The sequence below is a fragment of the Onychostruthus taczanowskii genome, unplaced genomic scaffold (assembly GCF_017590055.1).
Source record: "Onychostruthus taczanowskii isolate IOZ18803 unplaced genomic scaffold, ASM1759005v1 scaffold24, whole genome shotgun sequence".
In the NCBI taxonomy this organism is placed as follows: domain Eukaryota; kingdom Metazoa; phylum Chordata; class Aves; order Passeriformes; family Passeridae; genus Onychostruthus; species Onychostruthus taczanowskii.
The window spans coordinates 9,603,937-9,630,437 of NW_024499684.1; the positions used below are offsets into that span (position 1 = coordinate 9,603,937).

Below are 26,501 nucleotides of genomic sequence, written 5' to 3' on the forward strand. Positions count from 1 at the left end.
GCCGCCCGCGCCGGGGAGCGGCGCAGCGCCCCTCTGGCACGGCGCCTCCTGGCGGCCGGGAGGAGCAGGTACAGCGGGCGGGGGGCGATGCCGGGGGGCGATGATGCCGGGGGGGCGATGATGCCCGGGGGGCGATGATGCCGGGGAGCGATGCCCGTGGAGCGATGCCCGGGGGGCGATGATGGCCCGGGAGCGATGCCTGGGGGGCGATGATGGCCCGGGGAGCGATGTCGGGGGGCGATGCCGGGGGCGCGGGTCCCGTTGGGTGCTGGCGGCCGCTTCCAGAAGCGGCTTCTCGGGGACAGTGTCCTTGGGAGGAGTGAGGGGCGCATCCTGGGCCCGGGCAGTGGCGGGGGGCGCTGGGAAGCAGAGCTGGCGGCAGGGTGCAGGGGCCGGGGGACACGGCAGCTGTGCTGTAGGGACAGAGTCCCGGGCTGGCTGCAGACCTGCTGGGTGCTGAGAGGGGTCACAGCGGTGGTTGGAAGCATGGAGCAGCTCTCCTAGAGGCTGGAAGATTTGGGGGTTTTCAGCCTGGAGAAGAGAAGGCTCCGGGAGATCTTATTACAGACTTCCAGTACTTGAAGGGGCCTCTCGGAAAGATGGGGATAGATTTTTCAGCAGGGTTTGTTGCAATAGGACAAGGGGTGATGGCTTTAACCCGAAAGAGGGTCAATTTAGGCTGGATATAAGGAGGAATTTTTTTTTATAATGAGATTGCCCAGGGAGGTGGAGGGTGCCCTATCTCTGCAAACACTCAAGGTCAGGGTGGATGGGGCTCTGAGCAGCCTGATCTAGTTGAAAATGTCCCTGCTCACGTCAGGAAAGGTCAGTCCACATGACCTCTAAATGTCCCCTCCAATCCAGCCAGTCTGTGTTCCAGAACAGGGAAGGGTGTTCAGCTGAGAAGTTGATTATGAGGTGCCTTTGCCTGTGACCCTCATGCCATTGAAATAATCTGTTCTGTGAACAACAAAACCAATGCACGGTGGTTTTGAGCACAATTATGTTTCCAAATGTCAAACAGCAGAGTTCAAACTAGGTTCTTATTTCAAAATACCATGCAAAGCTTAAAATTACTACTTAAACCCAGAACAACGTGTCCATATTTTTTCTCTTTGGGTTCTTTTCAGAGTTGTTATCTTTGCTAGTTTTTGGTCAGAATCATGTGATTGAGAAATTCAGAAGAGAAATTGTTTTTATTAACAAGGAATCTAGCAAAGCCTTTCCCTGCTCCCTGTATATTTGCATTCTTTGGAGTGTGGTATTGGTGGGTCAGCAGTACCTACATGTGTGCCTAGTGGGCAGCTGGCTGTGCTAAACAAGTTACATGTAAAAGGGCTTTTTTATACTTTGGCACTTTATTCACTTGACACTCTATTACAATTAAGGGATAGTAATTATCTCTGGAATCTCCACATCTTGCTCGTGGTTGGTCGAAATTGGTCACTGAGTTCCAGAGACAGAAAAGGAAGGAGCAGATGGACTGACAAGGTGATCTCAGAGGACGAACTTTCTGCAGAAGCTGGGCAGTAAATGCTGAAAGGAAAACCCACATCTATTTCTCCTGCTCACAAGGGTCACCTTGCATTACCAAGTTTTCTCTGGGAGCTGTGCTGAGGCTGCCGCCCTAAAGGTGACATGACCAAAGGACAGCTTGTTTTAGGGTCTGCCTGCCTGCCTCCAGAGGGGGAGCTCCACACCGACCCTGCAGGGACCGTATTGCAAATGCCCTGGGGTAGGGATAATTATTTCCACACATGACCTTGCACACGCCTTCTCCCAGCAGGAACACTCCCACATTTCTTTCCTTGCCCACATAATCCATATGTGCATTTGCTAAAGTAAACACTCTGTGGCGAGGGCAAAATCCCGAGAACCTGACCTCAATCGAGCTCTGGTGCCTGTGATCCCTGTCACAGCTCTGTGCTGCTGTGCTGGGAGCTGCCTGCACTGAAATACTGTGCAGGGTTTAAGAATGGCAGAGCTTTCTAGGAGTGTAAGGCAAGAATAAGAGCAGTGGGTTTAGGCTTTCTGTCCTCAGCTGTGTCCTGTACTACAGACTGTTGACCAGGCCTTGCTCTCTCCATTTACACTCTTTATCCATCTCTTTTTAAATAAGGCAAAAAATGTGTTTCTGAATGTTCCTCTTGCTGCTTCCTATTGTGTAGAAGAGAATGGCTCAGTTACTGTCACAGGACACCTCCAGCTAGTGAGAGATTTTCCCTTCAGGCAGGAGAAACTCGTGACCACAGCTGGAGGCTGACAGTTCCACCCTGATTTCTCCTCTGTGTTCTCCATCGGCAGCAGAAGTTCAGACACGGAGTTTTGGACCCACATATTAAAAAAACTTTTGATAACATTTTCCTTCAGGTGAGATTGGATGACAAGTGATTGATGACGAGTAGGAGGTTCTTATAATCAGGCTACATTTCTAAAGCAAATATGCTATTGACAGATTAGCACGAACTACTAAAAATAGAGGTGCCAAAAGATGTATTTTTGAAAAAGCATTAAGTCAAATTCCCATGAGGCTGTAGGGTCCAGCTCCATCTGGGGACTGTGTCACACCAATAAACAAATGCTCTGTTTATCCCAAACAAACACATGAACTGCAAAGGTGGCAGATGCTACCTGTGCTCATGATAAGTGGAAATAGGACAAAATCCAGATTTTACAATATCCATGAGTTGTGTTTATTATACAAACAGGATGCCAGCTGTCTGCTGCTCAGCACAACAGAAAACCAGGCACAAGCTGTGATCCTGAAGAGTATTTTCTCTGTTCAAAATGGCTGGGGATCACAAAGGCAACCATGCAAACATCAGCTCTTGGTTTGCTGTGTGGCTGTTGGGAGTGTGTCAGCGTCCAGCCAAGGGACAAAGCTTCCACGTGGCACTGAGAGCTACAAAGAACTAAATTAGATCTGTTAGTTTTATCTGCTTGCTCCATTTCACCAGGCATGATCGTCTAACAATCACAATAGTCCGGATGACTTGATTTCCTCCAATATGTTCACTGTGAGAGTCAGCACAGCCTGAGACCTCACGTGCCATGCACAGGCAGTGGTTTCAATCAGTGCAGGGCTCTACGAGAGGAATTTCTGCCTGATGACTGGACACAAGTTGTTGTTCCACACTTGTATACAATTATGATGCATGAGGAGTCCTGGTCTCTTCATTAAGCACGTTCTGAAAAATACATTATTATTATTATCAAGAACAGCAGCACAGAACCTTGGACTCCCCTGTGCTGCAGAAATACTGTACTGATAAAATAAACCACAGAGAAAATGTAACGTCAAGGGGTGCTTTCTCATGTATGCAGCATACAGTTATCATTTCAAGTAACAGTTATAGAGAATTTCCATTTTACAAATGCCTGGCTTTGGTTTCAGAGGCATCACACAACTCCAGAGACGTATCTAGGTTTTATTTCTGACAATAATTTGTCATTGACTGTTCTCAGTCGAAAGCAGCATCACTTTTTCCCATTTGAAGTTTCATTTGACGGCCTTTGGCGGAAGGCACATCTTGCTCTGCTGTATTTTTCACACCCTCCTCACAGTGGGCGGTAGAGCAGGGCCCTCTCTCCGTTTGTCTCTGCAGGCGTGATCAGTGCGTGAGCTGTCCCTCTGGGACACGTTGTTTGCTTGGTTTTTTTTCCCTTGCCATCGCGTCTCCCTCATCCCGTCCAAGGCAGGATTTGGCGAGGGTTATTTCAGCAATCATTGTGCTTTTTCCCAGCGCTTTGAACTCGGGGCTGGGGAAAAAACTGCAGCGGACAGCCCGTCATGGCGCCCGAGCGCCGCGGTGCACGCTGGGAGCTGTAGTCCGCCGCGTAGCCGGCTGCTCCGGGGGACCGCGGTGCGCGCCGGGAGCTGTAGTCCGTGGGTGCGGCGGGGCGTGGCGGGCGCTCGCCCCTCCCGCGTGACGGTGTCGCGGTGGCGGCGGCGGCGGGGCCGCGCGCGCCCGGGATGGAGATCGGGCCCCACGCGGGGCACGCGGAGAGCAGGTGGGGCCGCGCGCGGCGGGACACGCGCGGGAGGGCCGGGTGGGTGCGGGGGGCCCGGGGGCACGGCCCGCGGGGGCGCCCGTTGGAGGCGGGACACGGACACGGACCCGGGTGTGGCAGCGGGGGTGCGCCCGGGGGCGGCCCGGTGCTGTGCGTGCACGCGTGGGGGGCCGCACCCGTGTGTGTGTGTGTGTAAGTGTGTGTGGGATGTGCGTGCGGGAGGGCGGGCGGCGGCAGTGGCGGCAGGCGCGTGGCAGCAGTCGGGATGCGCAGGGGATGCTCCCGGAGAGCTCCCGTCCTGCGTGGGGTACCTGGGGGCGAGCAGGGAATGAACGGACTCCTCGTGAGTGGGATCGCTGCTTGCAGAGCGGAGCGTGACACTGCCCCCGGCTCGGTCCCTCGCGGGAGGGAGCACAGTGCGCCGGGCTGTCAGAGCCGTCACCCACCCGAGGCCACACATCGCGCTGCTCGCTGCCGTGGGAAGGAGTCTTGGCCACTGCAGGGGCAGTGACGGCCACGGATGTGGCACCTCAGTACCTGGTGCTCTGTCCCCACTCTGTCCCCCATCAGCCATGGCCAGCACGGCAGCTGCCAGCTCTGTGCTTCACACGCCTTGAGCTGAAGGGTGAAACACCCCGCCCTAACGCCGAGCTGCCGCCCTTCAGGTGGCTCTGCAGCTTGCTGCTCCGGCATCCTACCTCCTGTCCTTCCTTCCTGGCAGTCGTCTGCATCCCCTCTTCGGCGCTGAACAGAAATTTCTTTATTTATCTCTTTATTCCTGAAGGCGAGGCCCTGCACCTGCACATGGCTGGTGGTGAGCATGGTGACCTCGGCTGTCTGGTCTTCATGTGTGCTTCAGGCCTGTTTTTTTTTGTTGGTATTTATGAGCAGCAGAGGCTGTTTACTGGAGGTGTTTTGATGGAGAGTCCTATTTACTTCAGGTTTTTACAGGTGCATTGGTTTTGCCCTGGCACTCACAGCACAGGGTGAATGTTGGATGGAAATTGGCGGTGTTGGCTGGGGAAGAAGGAGCAGCTGAAACTTGATACGGGAGAGAAGCATTCCTTATCTAAGGGGCTCAGCCAGTCACTCTATTCCTGCTTGCCATATCAGCTGGGAAAATGCTACTGGTGCTTTTAAAGCTATAGCACAGGTTTGGGGTGCCTTCTGAGCTGCACAGTTCGAGCTGTTCTCCCTCTTTACTAATGTTCCAAACTCAGCAGGTTCCAAAAGGTAAAAGGAATTGACTGCATTCGCTGTGTTGTCTTTCCAGGCTCATCTTTGTGCATTTTCTTGCCTTTGCAAGCACAAGTCCTGCACTACCAGACTCTGCCATCGTGTGACTAATAGGGCTGGGGTGGTGCCACCCCCAGCATTCCCCCAGGGACAAGGAGGGCATCATCCCCCACTGGTGCTGGCACACGCAGGAGCCTGCTTGTTCTCCTGGCTGGCACTGATGCCTTGGGGAGGATCCAGCATGGATCTTACACTGCCTTGTCCTTTGTGTGATATGGTTAGCATTTTTATTCCCATGAGGTGCCATTTCACACTGGATTGTGGCAGTTACCAATAGGGAATAGACAGAGATCACTGGATCCATCTTCCTGTGGATTACAGAAAATGCAGAAGCAAAAGTTATTTTGCTGAAGTCCATCCTTGAGCCAGCACAGGAGAGGAAAATGAGGATCTTGTGCTGGATTTTTCCTCCTAGCAGCAGGTCTGAATGCATCAAGTGGCAGGGCTGTCATGCCGCTGTCCAGGGAGGACATTGTCCTTGGAGGCAGGAGGGTTAGTGCGGTCCTGCTGGGCAGAGAGCAGGGCTCTGGGGGTGGTGAGGGGACACAGCACTCCTAGGGGGAGCAGATGGGCCAGTGGTCAGCTGGGCAGGTTACCAAAGAGCTGCCACCTTTGTCTCTGGCACCAGGAAGACCCTCAGGGACAGCAGGGCCAGAGGAGAGGGTTCCTAAAGGGAACGTGTGCTGTGAGCAGTGGAGGGATGTGAGCAGCTGCTCTCAGGGGAGTGGGCTGCTGTGAGGATCTGCTCTGCCTGTCACTGCCTCTGGCTGCCTGCATGCTTGTCACAGGCAGGTCCTGTGCAGATTGAATGCCAGTGGACAGTACCCTGGGTCCACAGGTTGTGGTCATCTGCTTATGAGAGACTTAGCCGGATGAGCAGGTGAGCTGTCTGCCATGGGAACGTTTAAAAACACCTTTAATCCCTAATTTCGTCCCTCATCCTTTGCCAGTGCAGAGCAAGAATGCGTCAGCAGCGGCTCCTTTGGGCTGTTTACTGGGGGCACCTTTTGTGGTTGTGCCCCCATTTTCTATCAGTGCCAGCTTTTAGCACGGATGCGAGTTACCCTGCGTGTCCCTTGTCCAGCCAGCCCGCTCAGCTATTCCTGCCCGTCCCTGCTGGGCTGGCAGAGCTCTTTCTTCTGCCTTCCTCCGCCTGTCAGCCACTCCCCGCGACTGCAGATGAATTGCACGAAGCCTGCTTTCTTTAATCCCTTTTCCCAGCAGTGCCGAGCCTGCGGAGGAGCAGGCGGGGGAGTCCAGGGAAGGGGCTGCCGGTTGTCTGGGAGATGTGGGGACAGCGAGGCGGGAGCGGGCTCTGCGCAGGGCAGCTTCCAGGGAGTCTGCAGGAGGAACTGACAGCCAGCACAGCAATGAGTGTCCTTGGAGATTTGTCAGAAGTCCCTCTATAACCTCAGCATCCTCAGCCCAACCTCTTTATTGTGCTAAGGAGGATCAAGAGAGGCTTCCAGGTGGAGGTCAGGATTCAAGCAGCCATTGCTGGGTGCCTCCTGCAGAGCACAGGAGGTACACAGCAGATGATGTTTGCAAGAAAGACGAGCTTCGTTTTTATTTTTCATTTGTGAACACTGGCTACCTGTGTGATTCTGTTTTGGAAAGTAACCAAGGTTTGGTTTTATTTTAAACTAAGAAGTCAGCAGCATGGCTCCCTGCCTCTGCTGTGAGTCACGCTTGCTGACTTGGACCAAGAGAAATTCCTACCCTTGCTGGCATGGAGGGGCTGAGGAAGCCTTGGAAGAGCAAGCAGCACTCCCTGGTGTCAGCAGTGGCAGCATTAAGCCATTTTTTGCTACAAGGCTGTATTCTGTGTTTTATCCCTCCAGTGCAAAGGGCTCAGTTATGTTTGGGACAGTTCCCAATGGCAGGTTGATGTTGCTGTACTTGAAGATGGAGTTTGTTGTGGTGAAGACAGGAGACCCAGTGCCGTGTTTGTGGAGCTGGTGGTTAAAATTGGAGGCTGGATCAGAGGTTGTCTCTGAGGGAGGAGAGGGATGTAGCTGAGATCTCACTGCTGCTCCATGGGCCCTGCAAGTACCCTTGGCCCTTCTGGCTGGGGGGACCAAGCTCTGCTGGATCACGAGAGCAGAATATGTGGTTCTTGCAGGGGAAGCTCTGGTCTTGTTCTGTGCCCTCTGGGATATTACTGACTTTGCCCTTGTTGTAAGTTGGGGTGTTCTCATGATGTAGTATGAATTGGCCTTACCCCATGCCAGGCTTTCTATAGCACTAGCAAAGGAGAACTCTCCTTACTCAGAAAAAAAAGCAGATTTCCTGGTAATGCTCTGAACACCAGAAGAAAAGGGAACTTGGGCTTTCTCCATCCCTCCTGGCATCTGAAGCCAAGGCTCTCTCAGTGGGAGGGGAGCAAACCCTGCTGCTAATTCAGGGTTGCCCCAGAGTCCAGTCAAAGCTGAAATGTGGTTAGCTGTGCTCTCTCAATTTCCCTGCCACCTGCAGCCAGCTATATGGGTCCTCATGTCTCCAGCCTTGGTATCTCTGTGTGCTTTTCAGCATGTTCCAGCCCAGAAACAGCTGGGGTTTGGGTATCAGAAAGGTCTTGTGTGTCCAGCTTGTGAACTGCTTTGGGCCAACAAGTCCCATAGGATACTTACTGTCCTACCAGGATTTAATTCACTTTTGGTGGGTTCAAGATCACTTCTGCAAAGGTGCTTTAATTATGTGGCTTATTCTCTGTGTGCTGTGTTCAATGTTTTAACATTCTAAGATTATTTTGTTCAAGGATTGCTTGCCCTTAGTTTCCCCATGCTAGGAAAGAGCCATGGATCCTGGTTTCTGCCTCTTGAGATGCACAAGTCCTTTAATGAGATTGACCATTCATTTGGAAAGGCACATCCCTGCATGTGCTATCCTCACATCCTTGTGTGCATCACCTCCTTTTTATAGCATGAAATAACATGGGAGGGAGTTCCCCTGACTCACTGACTGGAATATCAGTGGCGTGGCTGAGCTTTCACTTGCATTTCCTAACTCTGAGTGTTAGAAATACCTTAGGGAGGAGCTGCTGATGTTCTGAGCTCAGTGGCTGCAGGTGCTCTTTGACCAGGGACTGCTGGTTCCTCTCTGGGCATCCACAGCCAAAGAACATCTGCATTGCCCAGGGCAGGGATGGGAAAAGCCCACAAATTCAGTAGAGCTGGATCATTTTTTTGTGTCTTCCCAAGCTGTATCTCCTTCAGGAAGCTGCCTTTGATTTACATCTGTGCATTTTTCTTCAGTCTCTTCTGAGATAAAGCCCCATGCCTATTAGTTTAAGTACAACATGAACGTACACATGCTGCCACGTGTGCTGCAGGGCTGGTTTAGAGCTCTGGTGCTGTCAGGGTGACAGGCTTTGCTGGTGGGATGGGCTGGCTTCTGTCTGGTTTAAGCTTAGGTGGGCACTGGAAGTGATGATGTTTCCCTCATGAGGAAGTGAAGTGAATGGGCAGCATGAGGTAGAGCCAATAATTAATGATTAATTAATCTGCTTGTACAACTAATCAGTTTGGCAGTAGTGAACAAGTCTCAAAAAGAGAATATTGGTGAGAAAAGCTTTGTTTTAATTACCAGGAGTATGCAGCCCACACTTTGATCCCCAAGGGATGAAAATTAGAGCAGTTTTAAATAATGTTATTTATTTGTTTTCCTTCTTTTTCCCCTTGTGTTTTGGAAATTCAGTTTGGTTTTGGCTGTGGGAGGGACTAACTTCTGAAGCACCATCTTGTTTCTTGCCAGTTGAAAACTTGAACCTTCATGCTAAGGTGTCAGGGTGCTTTAGTTACAAACCTTGCACCAACTTTTTTTTTGTGTGTGTGTTTTTTTTTGTGGGTTTTTTTTTTTTTTTTTTTTGGTATTTACACTCCTAACTGTACCTTGAAACATTCCTGTTCTTCTGAGAGAGTGGCTCCTATTTGAATATGTGTTTTTGACAGCTGCTGTTCATCTGGCAACATTGTCAAGCAGCTTGAGTGAGAACCTCAGTCACCCAAAGCTTCCTTCCCCACAGCTGCTTTTCCATAGTCAAATGATGTTGCCTCTGTACACCATTGCTCCTGCTTTGTGGTAGATGATGGTGATTTCTTGCTGTATGCAGGGCAGCCAAGGGGGATGATACTGATGAAGTGTTGTGCATACTCTAGAGCTCACCAGAAGTTTGCTAATCTCTGCCCATAAATGATAATGTTTTTGCAGGTTGTGCCTACAGCAGGTCAGGGCCAAGAGAGCGGCTGCACAGCTGGAGATGCAGATGAAGTGTCACCTCCCTGGGAGAGGAGCACCTCTGCATCCTGACAGGACTGGAGCTCTCTGTGATGTGCATTGCTCAGGAAGTGCTGCCCTGTAAACACAGGGTTTGCTCAGTGTGGTGGCCCTCACACCCTTCCATACAGCTGCTGTGCTCCTGGGGGGCTGCTGCTCTCTTAGAGAGAACACATCAGTGAAGCAAGAGCCTGCTAGAAAGTCAATCTCCAGTATTTTTGGCCCAGACTGGGCACGTGGTGCATTGCAGGAGCCATCAGTCTGTTCTGTCTGTCTCCTGGCCGTGGCTACCACTCATCAGGAGAATCATTGCAATATGGCCTGTTGTCCACAAACCACGTATGGGAGGCCACAGGGATGCACTAAGTACTTCAGCTCACCTTTGCAAGTTTCTGGACCACCAAAGGTTTCAGCCTGATCAGAGTTTCCTTCGAGAGAGTGCAATACCATGTTCCTACTGTGAAGTTCCTCTTGCTGTATCTCTGATATATCTTGCTGTGTTCCTGTGCAGGAAAGAACACTGGAAGCTCCTTGGCAACTTGAAGACCACAGTGGAAGGTTTGGTGTCCATCAGCAACCCAAATGTCTGGTCCAAGTATGGAGGCTTGGAGCGGCTCTGTAGAGACATGCATAGCATCCTCTACCATGGGCTCATCCATGACAAGGTATGACTCTGTCCTGCCAGCACGACTGTCTGTCTGTCTGTCACAGCCTCAATGCCTGTGAGCAGGCAGGTGCTGCAGCTCACTTCTGTGCTCATAGCAGAGTGGGCTCAGTGCTTGTAACAGGCTGGGCAGTGATCCAAGCAGGGGCTGAGCTTGCCTGGTGAATGCTGTGGTTGTCAGAGGGACCTGGGTGCACGTTCTTTCTATCTCATCTGCTTTCAGTATGGTTTTTCTAAGTACTTGTGGCCCCTGTGCTAAGGCCACCCCCTCTCTCTTTTCTTTCTGCTGCAGCCAAGTGATTAAATTGCATTTGCAGTGAGTCAGCCCCGTATCATCTGCACTTGGACAAGTCCCCAGCGAGGGCTGGCAAGAGAAACCTTGCATCTTCACTGTTTCTGCTTAGCTGTGTTAGTAACAGGAGCTGGCAGCCAAACCCGCGCTCTGCGTGAATGGGATCACTCTTTCCAGGCTCTTGTTGTGCCTGCAGTTGCTCACCCAGCCTTCCCCCCTTGCATGGCTGCCTGGAAGAATTTCTCTTTCCCACTTGTGTGCAGAGGCTTAAAGATCTCCCCTTCAGCTTGCAATTACCAGAACAATTTATTTACAGTGAAAAGCTGAACAAGGCTGTAGGGCTTCCCTGGGGACTTCCCATCAGTGGCTCTGCCACCCAGAGAGAAGGGAACAGCACAGAGGAGCCCCAGGCAGCTTGCATGGGCCAGCTGGGTCCCAGATCAGGAAAACTGCACCTATGCAGTGCTGCACCCAAGCTGAAAAACTTCCAGGAAGAGCCAGAGTGGCAGGTTGTCTGAACAGGGAGCTTTGCTCCCTGGGTTTATTAAGTTTGCAGACAGCATTAGCTGAGGTGCTGCTCTGTTCCTGTTAGTCCCATCTGCATGGACCAGGGACCTGCCCTGGGAGATGGACAGAGAGAGGAGCTACCTTGTCCATGTGAGGAGTGCAGTGCTCCCTTCTGACAGACCTGCTATTCACAGGCTTCAGGAAGTGAGGTTTAAATGATTTACACTAGTCTGTCTGTTGGTAGCAGTTCATGCCAGACCTGCAAAGCAGGATGGTGTGTTACCTTCCTCAGTGCTTTTACTGTAGGCAAAGACAGCTCTTCTACTCAGGAATGTCTCCTCTGATCAGGCATGTGTGACACCAGTCAAGCTATAGGAGTTGCAAAAGGAGGCCCATAAAAATACAGCTTCCTAACAGCAGTTGGCTCATAGCTGCTCCAGCAAAACATTTCCATTTACTTTTTATTTTCTTGGCAACTTTTTTGCCTGCAGTTGGGAATTAAAAAAAAAAAAAAAAAAGGTGAAAAAATCCATATGTACACATTAAGAAAACTAGGGTAAGAGGTTTTTAAACTTCTGAATTAATTTTGTTTGTCCAGAAAATAAAATTCAGTCTAGAAAACTAAAATTGCCATGTTAGTTTTCTAGTCTTATAAAACAAACTACTCCCCCACCAAACCAAATAAACCACCAAAACAGAAGCCATTCCCCTGTCACTTGTGAAAGAGGAAATAGGGATGGAAGTAAAAATAATTAGCTTTTTGGTGAAGAGACACTTTTTGGGTCTGTGCTTACAACCAATAGGGTGGAGAGGAAAACAGAAACTCTGTTGCAGTTCCTCTCTAAGGGGAAGAATAACTAAGAAAACCCTTTACTGTCTGAATAAAGCTGAGGCAAACAGCATGGCCTGTGTCAGCAAGGGACTAACAGGAATGTGCTGATTTAACTGGCACTTGGGAGGTGACACCTGACTGTCCTGTCCTGGGCAGGTGTGCTGCAGACAGAAGGATTACTGGCAGTTTGTGAAGGACATTCGCTGGCTGAGTCCGGGCTCTGCTCATCACCTGGAGAAGGTGGGTTCTGCTGGGGTGGCCTTGTGTGCCCACTGGGAGGGGAGAGGGCAGCTGGGCTGGAATCTCACCCGTGGGACAGTGCTGCCTGGGCTGCTGTGAGTAAAGCTCCATGGCTTGTGGAGGCTCACACAGCCGTGGTTTTGGGTACAAGCTGTGTCCTGGGAACTCAGTGTGGCTTGGGCTGAGACAATTGGCTACTTATTTCTCCTAGGCCAGTTTCCAGTGCTGCTGGGCTGGGTGCAGCAGGCATCACCAAGAGAACCGGCACAAGCAGTGCTTGTGTGTGCACTGGGGCAATTCATTTGTCTGTGCAGATCTCTAAGGGTCTGGGCTGTCCTGTTTCTGGGTTTTATCTCCATCATGCATTTATTCTCCTATTCCTGACTTGTGCCGGCCACTGCCATATGACTCCTGGTCCTCAGCTGCCCTGTGCTGACATCCATGGTTCCTGCCATGGATGGGCACAAAGGGCTGGCCATTTGTGCCAGCCCCTTTTGGACAAGGGAACACCAGTGTCCAGCCTGCTGCTGGGGGAACAGGAGTGTAACTCCAGTCCAGCTCTGCAATCTGCAGCAGCTGAGGCATTGCCACAGCCTTTTCCAGTTAATGTGTCAGCAGGAAAATGACCGTCACCGCTGGGGTCAGATTGGATTTGGGAGCGTGGGGTTGCTCCAGGTCAGGGACAAGGCTCATGGGTGGGAGAGTGTGCAAGAGAAATTCATTGTACTGGTGGCTGTCAGAGGACTTTGGTCACTGGCTGACCTTTGAAGCATTGTTCCTGCCTGGTGCTTTTGTCTCCCTGGTGGCTGAGGAGCTGCTGGGACATGCCCTCTTTCCTGCTGACAGTGACTGGCATGTGAAAGCTGCTGTTATCAAGGGGACCAAAGCCACACGGTAGAACAAGCCCTTTCCCCTTCTTGCCTCTGCCTGCCTTAACCTGTGCCTGCTGTCCCTTTCCAGTTCATCAGCCTGCAGGAGAGCGGCCAGCGTGACCCCGAGGGCCCAGGGGACCAGGCCATTGCCCAGCTGTGGCTGCAGCACAGCCTGCAGTGCCACTGCCTGTCAGCACAGCTGAGGCCGCTCCTGGGGAACCGGCAGTACATTAGGAAGTTCTACACAGGTAAGGAGCCATGGGCCTTTTCCTTCTTACTAGGAAAATATCTAGCTGGTGGCATTTCCAAGCTGTGTGGGAGTGAGGGAGGACAGCAGAAAAATTGGTTTGCATGTGAGCAGCTGGTGTGTCAAACTGTGTGGGTGAGAGGGGCTCCCCTGAGCAGCATCTTTTTCTGCCCAGATACTGCCTTCCTGCTCAGTGACGCCCACGTCACGGCCATGCTGCAGTGCCTGGAAGCTGTTGAGCAGAACAACCCCAGGCTTCTGGCTCAGATCGACACCTCCATGGTGAGTTGAGGTCCCAGATTTTACATCTGGCTCTCCCCAGATGCCAACTGGCTGTGGCTGCTCCCTCAAGGTCACATTCAGGGTATGTGGAACCCTTGGACAAGCAACTGAACTTGGAACTAGTAAAAGTTGCTCCAAGAGGGGAGGAGAGTGGGGAACTGGTCCTTGTCCTGCCTTTGTGACCTGTAAGGGGTCAGGGTGGGGGAAATGGCTGTGTGGAGCCTGTAGTGGAGCACCTTGGTTCAGGCTTGCACCAAGGATTTGAGTAAAGGACCTGAGGACCAGTTCCATGTAAGAGGCACCTTTAAAGCCCTCTCCAATAGTCCCAGGCTTCAGAGCCAGCACACAGAGCTGCCTATTCATGAGGAACAGTCACACTCTCGAGGGGATGGGCAATGCCCCAGGACACCTGGGTGCCAGCTCCTGCTCATGCCAGTGACCCCCTGTGCAGCCCTGCACCAGCTGCCCTGTCTCCAGAGGACAGAAACAGCAGCTGCCTTCTTTGCACAGAGTCCCCAAAAGAGAGCAATTAGCGAGGCTTTGTTAAATGGGGGCTGTGTTCTTTCAGCTGGCCGGCACGTCACTGCCATCCCTGTGCGCGTCAGACCCTGCTGCTGGGACAAGAGACATGTGTGATCACAGTGCTGAGGGACACAAGAGCCGTGTGCCAGGAGCGCTGGGCTGCCTGGATCATTTCACTGAGAGCCTGGTAATGGGCATGAGAATCTGTCCTGCAGCTGTGAGCAAACAGCTGCTTCCCTTCTGTGCTGCAGTGCTTTTCCCTCCCCACCCTTGTGTTCCCAGGGCTGCCGCATCATTTGTGGTTGGTCACCAGTTGGAGGTTGATCCCTTTCTGTTGCTGCTCTTTTGACATGTAGCCCCGTAGATGCTGATTTATTGATGATGCCACCTCTCTTCAGCTTACCAGGAAGAGTGACAATCCTTCTCCAGTGACCAAGAGTCAGAGCCTGACTGCCCTCCCTGCATCCCCGTGCGTCCCTGCTGCCCCCTGTACTCAGCAGCGCTGCTTTGGGTCCTTCTCCAGCCTCCAGCATCCAGCCTCCTCTGGCCTCTCAGGTATCAAGAGTAGGCTGGGGAGCTTAGTGTAGGCCCAGAAAAGACTTAACTTTTCTATCTGCCTATGTGTCTGTTGGTGTGGATGGGCGTGGAAGATTTCTGCCCATGATGGGAGGGAGGGATTTGCCTGTGGTGGGTGGACGTGTTGGCGTGGCTATAAGCCACGAGCTTATAGCCATGGGATACAGGAGACATCCTTGTGCCAGTGTGTGAAATCATGCTCCTGCCTCTGTCCAGACAGGAGACCAGTGAGTTCCTGTGGCAGCTCCAACTCCAGCCAGCCCCAGGAGCACTGCCCGTCCACCCGGTCCTCCTCCTTCAGCGAGAGCAGATCCCCTCTGGAGCAGCCCAGCTCTGCCACCCACCTCCACGTCCCCTCACCCAAAGACCCCTTCTCTCCTGCCAGCGAGATGAGCTCCAGCACCACCAGCCAGAGCGAGGATACTTGGACAGGGAGTCAGGATGATCCACAGAGTGACGTTAATGATGGACCGGAGTACCTGGCCATTGGGAACTTGGGACGCCGGGGCCGGGCATGCAGCAGCAGCAGCACCAGCAGCACCAAGAGCAGTAGCTCTAAACTCTTCTCCTCCAGCAGCTCCCAGAAGCTGGACTCAGTATCATCCCTGGGGGAGCAGGGGGCAAGCGGAGGTGGCAGCAGGGGCCTGAGTCTGTTGCGCCGGTCCAGCTTCTCGGAGGGACAGTCCTCAGCTCCACAGGGCATCCTCAAGAAGAGCCACGTGCGCTCACACTCTGACACCAACGTGACTTCTGGGAAGTTGCATGGTAATGGGACAGCTTTTCTGGGATGGCTTCTGGGCGTGGGAGTCCTGGGTACCAGAAGGCTGATGCTGGCCTCCCCCTTGATTCCATGGATCGCGTTGGAGAGAGGGACAGTGGGCAAGTGGTTGGTCTTTTCCCTTAGCTTTTCAGCTCTACACTGGAATGATGGGATGACATCTTGCTTCCCAGAATGCCCTGGGCTGGACTGTTACTGGTATTGCCAGCTTTTACTAAAATCTTAGAAAATGGCAGCAATGCTGTGGTATCAGCTGTTCTTCTCCACTGGGCTTGCTTGGCTGGGATATGGGACTGGGGCCTGGGCTCACCCAACTGGTAGGATGTGAGCCCACTGGTAACCTGCTGGGTTCTCCTGTGGTCTTGAGTGAGTACATGGGGATGGAGAGAGTGGGGTGTGAGGGGACAACCAGTTTGAGAGAGTTTGCCCTGATGCTACACCTTCATTGAAGGAGTTGAGGTCCTTGCTGAGTAGTAACCAGTCTGTCTCTGTTTTCTCTCCCTTTCTCTCCCTTAACGCTGCCCTTCTCCTCCTCTGTCTGCCCAGGAGGCCTCAGGGATATCACCATTATAATAGAAGATCCAGTGGCAGGTTTGGGAGCCAGTATAACAGCCCTTCATTAGTGATCATTGCATCAAGTTCAGGATTGCCATCAATCCATTAGTGTTCATTTAGAAAACAAAAAAAAAAAAAAAAGGAGAATCTTTGCTGTGTCCCAGCTGATGCTTTGAGGCGTGATCTGGTTTATGCATGTGGCCAGACTGAAGATCCCAGCTTGGTTTGTGGAAGCAGTGGCCCAGACCCACAAGTGTTTCCAGCTCCCCTGCATGGCGTTAGGGAGCGCTGGCCACCAAGTCTCTGAGCTGCATCCCCTGCCCTTCCCTCCACCCACTGCCTTGGAAGCCAGGAGAGGTTTCCTCTCTTACCTAGTGAATAAGGGCTGGCAGCTAACCAGGCATGGGCTTGGACATCTAATTTTTCCTTTTATTTCATGGATCTGTGGCACAGGGAGATTGGATGTTGACTGATTTCCAGTGTATGTACCCACAGCTGAGACTCCTGGATGCTCTTTTGGGCTCAGGGCAGGTTTTACCCCAAGCAGAAATGCTGGAGTGCTGCCATCCCTTTGCCCCACGTGCAGAAAAAGTCAGCAGCTCAACAAAATGGGCTGTTTTCAATGAACAGTGGCACTGGGTTTGTCAAGCTCACATCTGGGTGCTGAGGGTTCTGTGTCTGGAAAGGCTCCTCCCTGGGGCTGATGGGTGTTCAGAGAGATTTGTCCAACCCTGTGTCCTGCTCCAACAGATGTTGCTGAGCACTGCCTTGCTTTACCTTTCAGCAGTAGGCTCTGTTGTATGTGGCACCCCCAGGCATCAACCCCATGAGGTGGTTTCTATATTGAGGTGGCTGCAGGACACCCTGGCAGGCTGCAGGACACCCTGGCAGGCTGCAGTGAGTAGCTGTGAGAGTCTCCTACCCTAACAAGTCTCTTGTCTCCCAGCCTGTGGGGTGGGTTGATCCCAGGCTCCATCCTGGTGGCTGCTGCTTCATGGCCTTGACAGGGAGAGACTGGTATTGGTTGGCTCAGGAGCCTCCAATCACATGAGAGTTAGGGCACAAAGCTGAGAACAAAAGTGAGTGGAAGGTTGAAAGGACATGGTTGCCCTTTTGTTATGCTCAGGATTGTCAGCTGGCACCTGCCCTGTATCCAGAGCTGTATGCTCCTGTGCTGCTCAGGCAGGGTGTTTTCAGTCTCCTTCAGCAGTCCTCTGTCACCCAGGCACTCCATCCAGGTGCTCCCTGGGGCCATGGCTCTCTGCAGAGCACCACCTGTTCTTGTTCTGCGGTCAGGCCAGCTCCTGGCAGTCTCCACTGGCTCAGTCTGGCAAGGAGTTGCACCACAGTGCGTGTGAGGGGCAGAGCCCTGCCCACAGCCCGTAGGTCACCTTGAGCACTGCACCCAGGCTCCATGCTCTGTGTGGGGAGTCTGCCTTACAGTGGAGCAGGAGCACGTCCTTCAGATGCCTCCTTGCACTGGTGTCCAGGCTGCTTTGCAGGGCAGGGACCCCCACAGATCCTTTGGCAGCTCATGTTTCCCTGTTTATCCTGTTCTCTCTTCTGGGGGATAACTCTGCCCTCAGGAAGAAAGGGCTGGCAAGAGGTACTTGCTGGAGCCTGTTGTGTCCCCCAACTCTACTCTGGGGTAAACAGCTGAAGGCTCAGGATGTAACTGTTCCATGTCACTCATGATCTTCTCTCCTTCATTCCCCTTCTCCTGCCTGAAATGCCTTTCTAGTTTTGTCCCCTCCTGGGCTTGCCCTCAGCTGTGGCATGGAGCAGGAAGATGTCTCTCTTTATTTCCATCCATTTGTGCCTGTGTGTGTGGTGCCAAACCCCTTTCATTTCACCCTGTGCAGCGGCAGGGCGCCTCTAACGTACTGACGTGTGCCTGGTGTCATCTTCCCTTCCAGAGTCCCATGGTGATCCAGGTGGAGGGAGAGGGCCAGTCTCTGCTTCCACGCAGAGCAGTGAACTGAGCACACCCAGCTCCCTCTACATGGAGTATGGTGAGTACAGCCAGCCTCAGTGGGGACACTCAATCCTGGTCAGGTTCCTCCATGCGCTGCAGTGTCCTCAAGTGCTGGCACCTGCTTGTGGGATGCTGTCAGGGTGCTGACAGGACTTGGTGGCATGGAGATAGCAGATCCTTCCCTCATACCTGTGTCTCTTGTATTTTTAGACTCTGGACAGTACCTGAGCTCGGGGGAAGGGATGTTCAGGAGACCTTCAGAAGGGCAGTCCCTCATCAGCTACCTCTCTGAGCAGGACTTTGGCAGCTGTGCAGACCTGGAGAAGGTGAGGGAAGCAGCAGCAGCCTATGTGCATTGGAGAATGCATCTTACTGCAGGTCCAGGGATACTTCCTGCCATGGGGAGGATAATGCCATGGTATTGCCTGTTGTAGAGCTGTGCACAGAACTGAGCTGAGCTGAGCTCCTCGGTGGTGTCTGGTAGTTGGGATCTGTCCATCTGTCATATACATGACAGCTTTGCAACATGTTAGGGCCCCTCAGGGCTGTGTGCCGACCCCTCAGAGTGCATCTCTTTGTAGGATGCCTCTTATATTTCATGAGTATTCTGATGCCCAAGAAGGCTTTGTTTTCTAGGTACTCATAGAAGAGTCATATTTTGACAGAAATTCACATCTTTCTGCCATCATCCTTAAGCTCTTTCCTGGCATAGGTGGGGAACAAAATTTTACCAAGTCTTCCTAGTTTGTCCAAGGCATAGCCTTGAACGCTTTTGGTCTTGCAGGAGAACGCCCACTTCAGCATCTCAGAGTCGCTGATTGCTGCCATTGAGCTGATGAAATGCAACATGATGAGCCGGCAGCTGGAGGAGGAGGAAGAAGACAGTGACAAGGAGATCCAGGAACTGAAACAAAAGATTCGCATTCGGCGCCAGCAGATCCGCACCAGGCACCTGTTCCCTGCAGGCCAGGAGCTGGGCTCAGACAGTGGGTGATGTGGTTTTGGGCTCATCAGCTAGTGGGATGTGGGTTTTCTGTCCATTGCCTATCCTATAGCTGCCTGCCTTCCTGCCAGTTCCTTGGAAACAGTTAAATTGCTACCAAGGTGGTGCCAAGATTTGTGAAACTGCTGCTATTGGAGACCATAATGTGACAGCTACCATCCATTGATAACACTGCTGGCACTGAATGATGGAATGTCATTTCATTCTGAACCCGTAGTGTTTTCCATCCTTGAGCTCCCTCCTTCCTTTCCCTGGCCATACCTGGCTATCCCTATCTCCCCTAGCTGTCAGTGACCCTTTGGAGCACTTCCACTGGTGACCTGGCTGTGGTGCCTTTCTCCCAGGTCTCCTGGCAACAGACAGTGGGTCCCAGTTCAGCTCCCACGGCTCCATGCGGCTCTCTGACTCTGGCTCTGCGGAGGATGTGGAAGAGTATGAGATCCGAGGTAGGAGAGAATGGCTGTCTTGGCTGCTTTCACAGAAACAGACTTCCTGGTGTGGTTGTGTTGGGGTCAGTCCTGCTGAAGAAGGCCCTGTCCCTCTGGCCTTCAGGATGGCTTTTCCCAAACAAATGGCTGAATTCTGAGTATAAGCAGAGCACTCAGTTTCCCTCATGTGGTGGCATGACTTTGCTTCAAAATCTTCTGTAACCCTGTCACATTCTGTGCCTCTGGCTGGTAGGTGGTTTCCATTTCATTGCCTGGTACACATAGCTGTGGTCTCAGCTAGAGAGGTGGGAGAGCTGCCATCCTCTCTTCTCCTCCCCAGGCAGAAGGAGCCATAGCTCTGACCACTTACCTCTTGGATGGTGGGTACTGGTCACATCCCGACCTGCAATACCTGTAATCTCTGCTCCTGGCAGCTTGGGTGGCTGAGCTTATCACCCACAGGAGGCCAGCCCAAGTCCCTGGCCTTCAGAGCCTTGTTCATCCTCTGAAGTGGATGACTTACTTCACAGCCGTGCCTCCATCTCGTACTTTAAAAAGAAGATGGAGTTGTCCAGTCTTCAGCTTTAAACTTCTTGTCTCCTGACTATTGACAGCAACCTCTCCTTTCAGTCCATGAGGGTGAGGTTTTGAGCTCAGTTTTGTAGCTCATGGAGGAGTGTGTGAATTCAGTTCTGGGCTCTCCTCGTGTGAGTGCTGTCTTGTTTTATGCCCTTTCTCTCTGGCCTGGCTGAAGCACTGAAGTCAACTGTTTTGTCATCACCGTGTCATACAGATGGTAACGATGGATCTAACCTGATTCAAATGTCCAAGAACGGCCTCTCAGTGTCAATGGCTTCCTTGTTCTCAGGTACCCTGCAGTGCTCCCTGGGCACGCGCGCGTGTGTGCAAGGTGTGTGTGTGTGTGCACGGGCACACTTCTTAGAAATCTGCCTGGTTTCAGAACTGGGATTTAGTTCCAGTATCATCCAGATGTCAGAAAGAAGAGCTGTGACAGGATGATGTGGCAGGATTGAGTAGAGTGAACTCCTCTGAGTTCTGCTGTGGGCTCCATCCCCCAGGGCATTTTGCTGTGCAGCGTTTTGGATATATCAAAATGCCTGCTGTGTGAAGACCTGTCTTGCCTGGGGTAGGACTTCGCAGGACAGTGAAGCTCTGTAGATGTGGAAGGCTGAGCATGGGCTGAATGAGAGCAGAGTCCTCTTCAATGTGGGACCAGGTCTCCATCCCAAGTGCCTTGGAGAGCATTATCCTGCTTGACTTGGCAGAGCTGGCATGCCATAGCTTTGATCTGAAGCACAGCTGTCCTGGTCTGCTCAGACTTGACTTGGAGTGGAATCCTTCTAGAAAGAAGTTCTGGAGGGAGAAGTAGTGAGATCAGACAGGGCACAGGCAGTTTGTTCAAGTTGGAGGTCTTGGTCACTGGGATCACACGCAGCTTAGTGTTTTTATTGTTTACAGTAGTACTAGGTCTGGTCTGCTGGCCGTGTTTAAATAACCTTCATGTGCTCCCTGTTTGCTTTAGCAAGGGAACAGTCAGCTGGGCTGCTGCTGATCTCTCCTGTCAGGTGTTCAGCACCAGCACATTGCTCCTGCTGGGTTTGCTGGTGCTCAGATCTTTCCTGTCAGTCCTATTGTGTTCACAGACCAGGCTGTGATCCTGGTTGAAGCTGGCACATGGGGTGTGGGGTGATGTCCTTAGATTTGGGGGCTGTTCACAAACTTCCTGGGTACTTTCCCACCTGATAGCATTGGCAGCAGAGGTGTTTTGGGTAGCTAATGAGGATCTGGGGAGTGTTTGCAGTTAATGTTGGGAAGTGAGCGGTGTCAGGATCCCAGTGTTAGCTCCCGTGGAAGCCTGGGGTCAGATCTGGCTCCCTCTGCCATCTCTGAGACCATGTCAATGCCTGAGTGTGCTGGCTCTGCCTCCCCATAGCACCTGGCCCACTCTGTGCTGTGTGTGCCCCCATTTGCTTGTGTTCATCGTAGTCTAGGACCATGCAGCACCTTCCTGCACAGAGCACAAGGCACCAGAGCATGGTGGGTGTGTCTGGCTGGTGCCCTACAAGGTCGTGAGGCTGTTTGCCTGAATTTCCTGTTTCCTGCAGCTAGAATTCAGTTTGCATGACGTGGATATGTGGATTCCTTAACATTAGGATGCTTTTCTTTGCCTGCTTTAGTAATGGATGTCAAACAATGAAGGTCAAATGTCCAAGCTGAATTCCAGTAGTGTGAGTCTGTAAATTAGCAGGACTTGCTCACTTTGTTGCTAGGGCAGTCCTGCTCTCTGTAGAAAAGCTTGGGGCAGGGAGACACTCTTTGCTCAGCCTGTGATTCCCTCAGGCTCTGATTCCCTAGGTCTCAGTGTGCATTTGGGGCCTGGCTGGGATCCTGTGGGCTCTCTCCAGATTTGTGTTAGTCAGCCTGCTTGGGGTACAGGAGCAGGCACCCTAAGCTGTGCCTCCCCATGCCAGGCACTGGGGCAGGGGAAGCTACAGGCTTTTGTTTGAGGGTGGTGTGGTCACTGCAGACCATTAGCTCCCCAGAGGTACAAAACAGCACACCTACTGGGATGAAGGTTATGGCTTTGGCTACTCTTGGTCTGTTCTGACCCTGTAGTACTTTCCCCTTGCATACCTTCTTCCCTTTTCTGGGAGCCTTATCTTCCCTGAAGCAGGTTTCTGCCTGCTTTTGTCTGCATTGTATGACTGGAATTGTCCTGACATAGGGGTTTTCTACTGTTGAGATGGATTCCCTGTTAGGTTTAACCTGCTGGAGTGAAAGAATGATGAGTGGTGAAGGCACCACTGGGTACTGCCTGGTACCTGAGCTGTGGGGCAGCCCAGGGCTCTTTGGGAGTTGATTGAGGGCTGTAGAGAGCAGGACTGCAGTGTCCTGCACCTTATCTTGGACCCCTCTCTCCTCAGGGGATGAGTGTGACCTCTGCAGAGGGCTGGCCTCATGGCTGCTGGCCCTGTCTCTGCAGGGGTGCTGGGGTGTGTGGGCAGTGCTGCCAGCCCTGGCTGTGCAGTCACTGACAAGCTGTGGCAGGGCCAATGTCTGATCTTACAGGTTACAGTCAAGTAGAGAGAAGGGCTCTGCATTCCATTGCTAATCCCTTCCAGCATCTATACTGTGTGTAGAGAGCTACTAAACCTTCTTGCTAACCCTGTAGTCCTGCTCTCCAGGCTCCTGTGTGTGTTCTGTTTTAGGCCATGTTACTGCTAGGACTTGGTGTGTGATCTGTACCAGCAGCCACTTGTCTGCCCGAAACTCCAGGCTGGCTGTTCACAGCACCCGACCATGCCTTTCCCTGGTAGTTCTGACAGCTGGCTGATTAGCCTGCACCCCTCCTTGCTGCTCAGTGCCACTGGTAGAAGCTGATGCTGTAGTTCACGTGCTTTTGAACAGCTTGATGAGTTTTACTTCGAAGCTTTGGTTTGAAATGAGTGCCTCCCCAGCCCTGTCCCATCTGTTCCACCTTGTCTGTTTGTGATTCAGATGCAGATATCAAGAGGAACCCAGATTCCAGCAGGAAGTCCTTTCTCTCCTCGGACTCCATGTATGTCTTCAACCTCATGGTGACACATCTTGGTACCACGTTCTCTTTCCTGCCCAGCTCTGCTCTTCCATGTGCATCAGTTTCTGTTTTGCACTGGAGTAGATATCCCTCCCGTCCTCCTTCCCTCCCTCCCTCTGTGGGGACACCTTTGCTTTGTCTGGTGAAATACAAAGCTGTGTCCATGGGTTGGCAGCTGCTTGGGTAGGTCCATACTGGGAGAGCAGTTGTTTCTGACTTACACAGGCACTGGCTGTCACTTTGCAGCTTCCCCTGTGAACAGGCGTAGGTTTTGCCAAGTGAGTTAAGTTTTGCTTGCTCTTCTGAACAGTTGTTTTGCCGTTAGCCAGCTTTGCTTGGGGACATCTGCAAAGACAGAAATCAATCATGTGTACTAATTTTAAGCCTGTGTAGCAGTGCAGAATTAAAGTACCAGAGTTGAAGGGAGGATCTGTGACTTGAACTGGGACTGCCATGGGGCTGCAAGGAGGGCACAGATGTGACATCCAGTTCTAACAATTCCTTTGCTGTCTAGATCCCACTCCTTCCTCAATTCCAACTCGGCAGAGGCGGTGGCCATGGGCTTGCTGAAGCAGTTTGAGGGCATGCAGCTCCCAGCTGCCTCTGAATTGGAGTGGCTGGTCCCTGAGCATGACGCCCCACAGAAGGTAAGGCTGTGAGTTCCTGTCACTGATTGCATTTGATCTTCCCTGAACCCCTGGCTTCAGGGCACTGCTGAGCGGGCTTTGCTTGTCCCAGTGCTCCCTTTGTGGAGCTTGAGGAGGGGGTTTATCTGGGCTTTGGAGATGGATGCAGCCTCCTACAGCAGTGTCCAGATCCCTGGGGGACAGCCCTTCTTCAGCCCCAATTCAGCTGGGGGGTGACTTGGTGCGTGACAGTTTTCCAGAGGGCTGCAGTTGCAGGTTTCTGGCAGTCCAGCCAGGGTGCGCTGCCTTTGCACTTCAAGATAGAGATCTGACCCTCTTGCCTGCCTCTCCCAGCTGCTGCCCATCCCTGACTCTCTGCCTATCTCTCCTGATGATGGAGAACACGCCGACATCTACAAGCTGAGGATTCGGGTGCGCGGAAACCTGGAGTGGGCCCCGCCGCGACCGCAGATCATCTTCAACGTTCACCTAGCCCCAGCGTAAGGACCCATGTGGCTGGGGGCTCTCAGGGGACCTGCCCTTTCCATCCCTTTTCCATCCACACCAAGGTTGCTTATCCTCTGGTTGCTGGGGTTTCCCTGCTCTGAGCCTGGTAAATCCATGGTGGTCACCACTGTGAGACGGAGGCAGTGCCTGGGGTTAGTGCCTTTGGTGTGACCCAGGACATAGTGGGGCTTTTTCCCTTGGGTGTGTTGTCCACATAAACCTCCCAGGCCTGTGCTGGTACCCATCTTCTGGTGTCAGGTACCACCAGGGCTGGGTCATGCATGTTGTCTTCTGTCTCTGGGCAGGAGAAAGGTGGCTGTGGCCAAGCAGAATTACCGGTGTGCAGGCTGTGGCATCCGGACTGATCCTGGTGAGTGCTGGGAGCCTGACCTGTAGCTGGAGAGTGGTGGGGAAGAACCTGCAAACAAGTGGGAAGATGCTGAGTGAGTGGGTGGTGGTAGAGCTCAGCATAAGGTCCCTGGAGCAGTGCTACACTGCCTTTGCCAGCTCTGCCTGCACATTGGTGCTCACCATCCACAGAGGAGCCTCCTCTTCTAGGAGGTCACAGAGCTGGTGGAGGCAAAGAGCAGCCAGCTCATCCTTTAGAGGGCATTTCAGATGTTGACTCTTGTAAGGCAAAGTCTTATGTTGGGTCCTCAAGCTTCCAGCAAGTTCTGCAGCTGCAGAGCTCTTCCATGAATATGTAGGTAGATGTGGTTGCACGAGACTGGACTATTGGCCCCAAAGGCTTTGCAGTCAGAGGGTGCTTGCAGACCTCAGTACTGAGCATTCTGGGCTGGCTGAGATGCCAGCAAGGCAGAGTTTCTTGCTTGTGGGAGACGCTGAGTTGGGAGTGCAGCAGAGGCCGTGCCTGGGCTGACCCTGCCTGTCTGCCTGGGTTTGGCCAGATTACATCAAGCGGCTGCGGTACTGCGAGTACCTGGGCAAGTATTTCTGCCAGTGCTGCCACGAGAACGCCCAGACTGTCATCCCCAGCCGCATCCTGCGCAAGTGGGACTTCAGCAAGTACTACGTGAGCAACTTCTCCAAAGACCTGCTGAGCAAGATCTGGAGTGACCCACTCTTCAACGTGCAAGCTATCAATCCTGCCCTGTACCAGAAAGTGAAGGCTCTCAACCAAGTGAGGGTAAGACCCTTTCCATACCTTCCTGAGTGGAGTTTGGATGAGGTGGATGGCAGCCAACTGTAAACTGTATTTCAGGGAAGCTGGGGAAAAGCAGATCTTTCTGTTTTGGAGGCTTAAAACCTCATCACTGTATTTCTATACACCTTTTCTGATTTCTTCAGTGGCATAGGAATGTCAAATTCATAGGAAAATCAAATAGGAATTTCTGGCTGGTATCCAGCTGGGCTTCAGTTTATCTCCTGGAGCACATGACGATGGTTGTGCTCGCCTTGCCCTGTGTGATGTAAACACTTTGGAAACAGGGGAGCAGCAGCTGAGGAGCAGCAGTTATTTCAGCAGCACAGGGAATGGGGCAGACCTGCTTGGCTGAGGACCATGCTCAGTTTACTGATTCTTTGTGCCCCCTTCCTCTCCAGCTGCTGCGAATCCAGCTTTTCCACATGAAGAACATGTTCAAGACGTGCCGGCTAGCTAAAGAGTGAGTCCTGCTGTCCCCAGGCAATTTGCACTGGGAATCTGTACAGCTTGTGCATTGAACTCTGGGGAGAAGGGGGGCTGGAGGGGGAGAGAAAGCATGAGGAGTGAAGGGCGGGGTCTTACTGGAGTCACTTTGCTCTGAGCTCTGGTTTCTCTGTCCTTGCAGCCTCCTGGACTCCTTTGACACAGTGCCTGGCCACTTGACAGAGGATTTGCACCTCTACTCACTGAGTGACTTCAGTGCCATCAAGAAAGGGGACCTGATGCCTCGCCTGACAGAGCTCCTGAAGGCAGGCAGCCTGCACATTGACAAGTGCATGGTAAGGCCTCCTTTCCTGCCTCCTGCATGGCTCTGGACCCTTGGGAGGGAGCAGGCTTTGCTGCAAAGATAACTGATGGGGAGGCTTTGGTGTGCAGAGCAGCCATCAAATTAACTGATTCAATGCTAACTGTTCCTGCCTGCTTCACAGAGCTCCTACTCAGCACAAATGGGATATTTGTTACCCCATTTTTGCTCTCCCCTGACACAAGTGGATTCAACCTTCCTGTGCTCCATGCTGGGGAAGGGCTGGCCCACATGGTTAGAGCAGGGCACTGTGGCCTGCTGTCCTGCTCTACTCTACCTTCTGTCCTACTTGCCAGGAAGATGAGCATTTAGCTGCTTTTTCCTCATCTTTTCTCTTTCCAGCTGTGCCAAGCCAAAGGTTTCATCTGTGAGTTCTGCCAGAATGAGGATGACATCATCTTCCCCTTTGAGCTCAACAAGTGCAGGACGTGTGAAGGTGAGATAC

At 52.4% G+C, this 26,501-nt stretch overlaps 1 protein-coding gene across 3 annotated transcripts in view; it reads left to right on the plus strand.

Moving 5' to 3' along the window:
• Positions 1 to 39: 39 nt before the first annotated feature.
• Positions 40 to 26,501, plus strand: part of RUBCN (rubicon autophagy regulator) — a 29,742-nt gene continuing 3,280 nt past the window's right edge. The window contains exons 1-23 of one of the 3 annotated variants that reach the window (XM_041405659.1): positions 40 to 68; positions 2,709 to 4,011; positions 10,094 to 10,247; positions 12,034 to 12,117; positions 13,078 to 13,237; positions 13,412 to 13,518; positions 14,087 to 14,227; positions 14,439 to 14,595; positions 14,833 to 15,381; positions 15,941 to 15,985; positions 17,866 to 17,961; positions 18,135 to 18,250; positions 18,709 to 18,910; positions 19,272 to 19,373; positions 20,149 to 20,223; positions 22,875 to 22,935; positions 23,468 to 23,600; positions 23,934 to 24,079; positions 24,392 to 24,456; positions 24,995 to 25,233; positions 25,650 to 25,711; positions 25,877 to 26,030; positions 26,399 to 26,492. In XM_041405659.1, coding sequence (XP_041261593.1) covers positions 3,974 to 4,011; positions 10,094 to 10,247; positions 12,034 to 12,117; positions 13,078 to 13,237; positions 13,412 to 13,518; positions 14,087 to 14,227; positions 14,439 to 14,595; positions 14,833 to 15,381; positions 15,941 to 15,985; positions 17,866 to 17,961; positions 18,135 to 18,250; positions 18,709 to 18,910; positions 19,272 to 19,373; positions 20,149 to 20,223; positions 22,875 to 22,935; positions 23,468 to 23,600; positions 23,934 to 24,079; positions 24,392 to 24,456; positions 24,995 to 25,233; positions 25,650 to 25,711; positions 25,877 to 26,030; positions 26,399 to 26,492 — 2,980 coding nt within the window. In that variant the 5' untranslated portion in view covers positions 40 to 68; positions 2,709 to 3,973. Of the gene's footprint in view, positions 69 to 2,708; positions 4,012 to 10,093; positions 10,248 to 12,033; positions 12,118 to 13,077; positions 13,238 to 13,411; positions 13,519 to 14,086; positions 14,228 to 14,438; positions 14,596 to 14,832; positions 15,382 to 15,940; positions 15,986 to 17,865; positions 17,962 to 18,134; positions 18,251 to 18,708; positions 18,911 to 19,271; positions 19,374 to 20,148; positions 20,224 to 22,874; positions 22,936 to 23,467; positions 23,601 to 23,933; positions 24,080 to 24,391; positions 24,457 to 24,994; positions 25,234 to 25,649; positions 25,712 to 25,876; positions 26,031 to 26,398; positions 26,493 to 26,501 lie in introns of those variants that run through there. The other 2 variants (XM_041405656.1, XM_041405658.1) reach the window with 2 other exon arrangements.